Below are 4,918 nucleotides of genomic sequence, written 5' to 3' on the forward strand. Positions count from 1 at the left end.
TCTACTGAGTGATGACCCAATACCTACCTACTAGGTATTGACTGAGCCTGTCCTGCGTTGACACATTGGCCTTTTGATATCTGTCCTTTATTCAACACCAGCATGCGGATTTACTCAGCCGAACTATTGCCATCTGACTGAAGGTTTTATCACTAGATGAATCATCACCGGGGAGTTCCACATTGGAGTCAAATCTTTTCTTTACACAAACTGTAATTATACAGACAAACATAACACGTGAGCATACATAAACGTAAAGGTGAAATAGTATTGGGCCAGCCGGTCATTGTATCCCCAAAGGACCGCGATCCCAGTTTCCCACTGTCAAACGCCAGCTCCGTGCCCTACCACATTGTACCACAAGCCAGCCTCGTCTTTACCTTCCTTCTTTATTTCCTCCACCTCCAACTCATGAAATAGAAATCAGATACTCAACGCCTTGCTGCGAAGACGTAACGACGAACAACAATTTCAGTGGCTTCGGGACCGGCGCTACAAAGTAGCCATATGAGAGCAGGACAGAACAGAAAATTTTCGAGACTAGTCGGCCCCGATACTCGAGGCGCGAGGGTATCTGGTTTGTAAAAGAGCGTGATGGAAGTATTCGCCTTTTCAGGCCGGGTGGGAGATGATTTCGTGTGCTATTACTCATGCAATCGTATGTTTTCATGGTTTTTCGGGGTTATTGCTGGATGTGACGAGAGCAGATTACAACTCATCGCGAACGTGCTGGACAGTCTCCTTGACGGCATCAGTCACAGCCGAGGCAGCAGAAGACACAGTTGCGGAAGCAGCACTAGCAATGCTGGCAGCAGAGGCGATGCCCGTGGAGTAGGCTGCCTGCAAGCGAGCCAGAACACTCTCGGAGACGGTAGGTTCCTTGCCCACAAGGAGCTCAGAGACGAGCTTGCTCATGTCCTCGTATTGCTTGGCGGCTTGGACCTGAGCAGCAGCAAGGCTCTCGACAACAGCGGCGGTAGCCTGGGACGCGTACTGTCCGGCGCCGCTGTAGGCGTTGTCGTACCATGCGGTAGGAGTAGGCTTGCCGTAGATCTGAACGCTGGCGCGGCTGACAACAGCCTCCCAGGTGTCGGAGACACCCTTCTCGATGGCTTGCGCAGCATCGACAACCTCCTGAACTCCAGCGGAAACGGAATCGCTGACGATTGAAGCCGCCGCGGAGAAGCCGTCGCTGACCGCAGAAGCGACAGCCATGGCCTCCTTTTGCGCCCCGGAGGCCACCGAGTCGGCCGAGCGGGTGGCGACTGATGCAGCCGAGGATGCAGCCGAGGATGCGGTGCCGGCAATGTCAGTTGGGGTGGAGGTAGCAGTCGCGGAGCTCATGGCAGCTGAAGCGGCGGCCATGAATTCAGAGTAACGGGCGTGAGCCACACCGAGGCCGGCGTAGTAGTTGTACTTGGCCTGCTCGAGGAGCTTATCGACGGTGGAAGTGGGAGTCGCGGTGGCGAGGCCAAGCTTGATCTTGGCGCTCTCGTACTGCTGCTCGGCCGCCAAACGTCCCTCGTTGAGACGCTGCATCGCGATAGCCTTGACGCTGGACCAGTCGTATGAGGGAGTAGGCTTGGGAGCCACGGTACCGTAGATGGCACCTGAGGCGGCCTTTACGGCTTCATCATACTTGGCACTGGCTGATGCGATTGCAGCTGCATAAATACCAGAGGCAGACGCCACCAGCTTCTCAGCCGTCGGTTGAGGGGTACCATAGATCTTAATAGAGATGGCGGCGCTGGCGGACGAGTATTGCTCAGATGCCTTGGAGACAGCGGCAGAGTAGGCCTCTTGCGCCTTGGAGGAAACGCTCTCCTCGTCTTCGTCATCATCCAAGATAGGAACTCTGCTGGGAACAGACTGGGCGGCAGCTCCTAGGAAAGCGGGCTTGACAGACTCAGTGGCCGCGGCAACAGGCTTATCCTCAACAGACTCGGAGATGATCTCCTCTTCCAGCTTCTCTCCAGGTACGGCATTCTCCTCGTCACCTGCGGGGGAAGTTCCATCGGTATCGACAACGTAGGTCTGGTCCTGACCGGGAATGATGGTGGACGCGAAGTCGGGCTCGGAAGCAACACTGGAAGAGCTACCAGACACACCGCTGGAGACCTGGCTGGCGGCACTGCTGATGGACTCGGATACAGCGGAAGATACAGCGGGGATGGCACTGCTCACACTTTCCTTGACTTCGCTGGCGACACTGCTGACAGAGCTCGCGGCTTCGCCCGAGTTGAGATCGGTGGCAGGGGACTCATCTTCGATCACGCTGGCGGCAGACTCCAGAGGGTCTTCCTCGGGGGTGGACACTGCCTCAGAAGCGGTGGCGGCAGCCTCGGCAGCAGAAGCCTCGGCGACCTTGGCAGCCTCAGCGGCAGCGACCTCAGCGTCACGGGCACGATCGACTTCCTCGGCAGCAAGGCGCGCCGTCTCACTGTCGAAGTTGTCGGAGGAGTCCTTGGCAGCAAGCTTCCAGAGACCGACCTGCTTGAGCCTCGCGAGTTCCTGGGCAGCAGATTGAGCGACGGCCATACCAGAATCTTCGACTTCGTTAGAAGCCTCGCGGGCTTGCTCCAGGCCAGGGTGAGTGATGATGAGCTTCTTCAGGTCACCCATCCACTCGGCGAAGCGGTCCTTCAGCTCGTGGTACTTGGCCCAATCCTTGTAGGTGATGCCGTCCATCCACGCCCACTTCATTCCAATACGCTGAAGGGCCAGATCGCGAATGCTCTCAAGGATCTTGAAGTGGGTATCAGCCGCCTCAGAGACGGAGCTCTCGATTTCAGCCTCGTACTCGGCCTTCCAGGCACGGATCTTTTGAGCCTTCTCCTTGACGTTCAGGCCAGCCTTGCGGACACTGGCGAGCAGCTCATCTTGGGCAGATTCTGGGGCATCGACGGACTTCTGGACAAGCTTGATGATTTGCTTTTGCAGAGCATCGACCTCAGACTTGGCAGCATCCTGGAGCTCAGTGACAAGGGTTCTGCCCTGGCCGTGAGCTCTCTCTTTGATGACGCGCTGGGAGATCTCCTCAACGCGATCTTCGATTTCAGAAGCACCCTCGTCAGCTGCCTTGGCGAACTTGGCCTGCCAGCTGCTCAGGTCTTCGATGACAGTCTCTCTGGCGATCTTGCGAATGTCGGACTCGTTCTCGCCGGGAGGAGGCGCATGGACCTGTTCAGAGTGGTCGTGTTGAGCTACCTCGGATGCGTCGGGAATGTGGGCGCTTTCAATGGCCGTGGATGCCTTTTTAGTGGCTGACGAAACTACCGAAGAAGCGGACGAGGAGAGAGAAGAGGCGGTAGAAGCGGCGGGTTTCGTGAAGGAAGAAGCCTTGGCAGAACCACTGCGCAAATCATAAGTGAGCGAGGGCCTTTGAAGTCAAAGGGAGGAGCGTATATTCTGCTATTCTTACCTCTCGGAGACGTTTTCAAGCGATCCCTTGGTCTTGTTCTTGTAGCGGCCGAGACGCTGTCCAATTCTAGCTAGCTGAGGCTCGACATTCTCAATGTACAAAACACGGAACTGGGGCCAAACTGTGGCATCAAGGAAGCTGTAGGTCTTGTTCCATGCCCAGTAGGCAGAAGGGACGGCTGTCTCGGTGGTGAACTGAGAGGCGACAGCGTAGCCCTGGGCGGCGTAAGGCTGGACAAACTGGTACGAGGGAAAAAGAACATCGTGGTAGGTCTGGAGAGCATTTGTGCGCGCGATGTCGTAGTACGGGCCAACGGTGGTGGAGGCCTTGGCAACATGAGGTGCGACGGTCTGGTCGTACTTTTCCTGAGCCAACTTTTGGTAGACGGACAGTTGCGGCTGGATGTTCTTCTCCCATTGTGCCTGACCGTAAGACTGGGCTTGCTGCAGGCGAGGGGCACCGTACTTGGTGGCGTAGGCCTTGGTAGGGACGAAGACTCTCTCATTGGCAATGTCGTAGTAGGGAGCCGCCTTCTCAACATAAGGAGCAGCATAGGTATCGTAGTAGGGCTCGACATGAGGTAATACGGCCTGCTTCAGCTGGAAGTATGGCTTGCAAATCTTTGGGGAAGACTCGTCGCAAGCTTCGAGGTTCGCGGGACAGCGGAAGAGGACCGAGATAAGGGAATACCAGGTCAGGATCCTGGGGATTAGGTGTCAGTCTGAATACTTTTGATAACATGCACAAAGCCGTGACTATAGCGACAAATGAGAAGCATGAACATACCTTGCGAAGATGTTGAAGGTACGGCGGAAAATTGAGGGCCCTCTCGTAGGCGTAGTCCTCCGCTTGATTGTCACAGCCTGGCCGTTAATCTTGCCGTTAATCTTTCCATTCGGAGCTTTCGGGTAGCCGTTACTAGCATAGCCACTGGAAGCCTCCATGGCGGAGGTTGTGTGGTCTGGGAATACCAGGCCGCTCGCGCAAGTGACGTGATTTGGTGTTTTCCTTATCGCAGGGTACCGTTCGTCGGGAAAACTGGTGCGTGCGTGCGTACGTCGAGGATGATACAAAGTAGGACTCGAGCTGGTGCCGAACTACTGGATGGCAGATAGTGGTCAGTTGGGTGATGTAAAGAGAGGAACGCAGAGGATATCGAGGAAAAAAGATAAAAGCGAGGTCAAAGGTGAAAATGGTGGGAAAAAAAAAGTAATCAGCGGGAGGGTTGCGTAGAAGCTCTGATGATTTTCAGATGTCGCAGTTCCCAGTCGAGCGGACATGGGCTGCTTCAGGCGGCCTGGACCGGACTGGGCAACCCAGAGCCTAGAGCTGCGTGAACGTGGGTGGGTTGCGTAGCTGTGCAGCAAACACTCGCCTTCGGAACGATGAAAGCACAGGGGAGAGCCGAAGAGGGGAGCCACTTTGGGGGTTGGATTGTGGAGCTAGGAGTTGATGATCTACCTTCAGAATGGCGATAGTTTTGCTTCAGGGCGTCAG

At 55.8% G+C, this 4,918-nt stretch overlaps 1 protein-coding gene across 1 annotated transcript; it reads right to left on the bottom strand.

Annotated features, from left to right (window-relative positions):
• Nucleotides 1-708: 708 nt before the first annotated feature.
• On the bottom strand, nt 709-4,365 carry BDP55DRAFT_735597 (uncharacterized protein; the record flags this gene model as incomplete). Its single annotated transcript, XM_060580337.1, has 3 exons — nt 709-3,352; nt 3,422-4,123; nt 4,208-4,365. 3 exons carry the CDS (start codon nt 4,363-4,365, stop codon nt 709-711), a joined length of 3,504 nt encoding a protein of 1,167 aa, XP_060421330.1.
• Between the last annotated feature and the right edge of the window lie 553 nt (nt 4,366-4,918).

This window comes from Colletotrichum godetiae (assembly GCF_030913485.1).
Source record: "Colletotrichum godetiae strain CBS 193.32 chromosome Unknown BDP55scaffold_152, whole genome shotgun sequence".
Classification (NCBI taxonomy): Eukaryota; Fungi; Ascomycota; class Sordariomycetes; order Glomerellales; family Glomerellaceae; genus Colletotrichum; species Colletotrichum godetiae.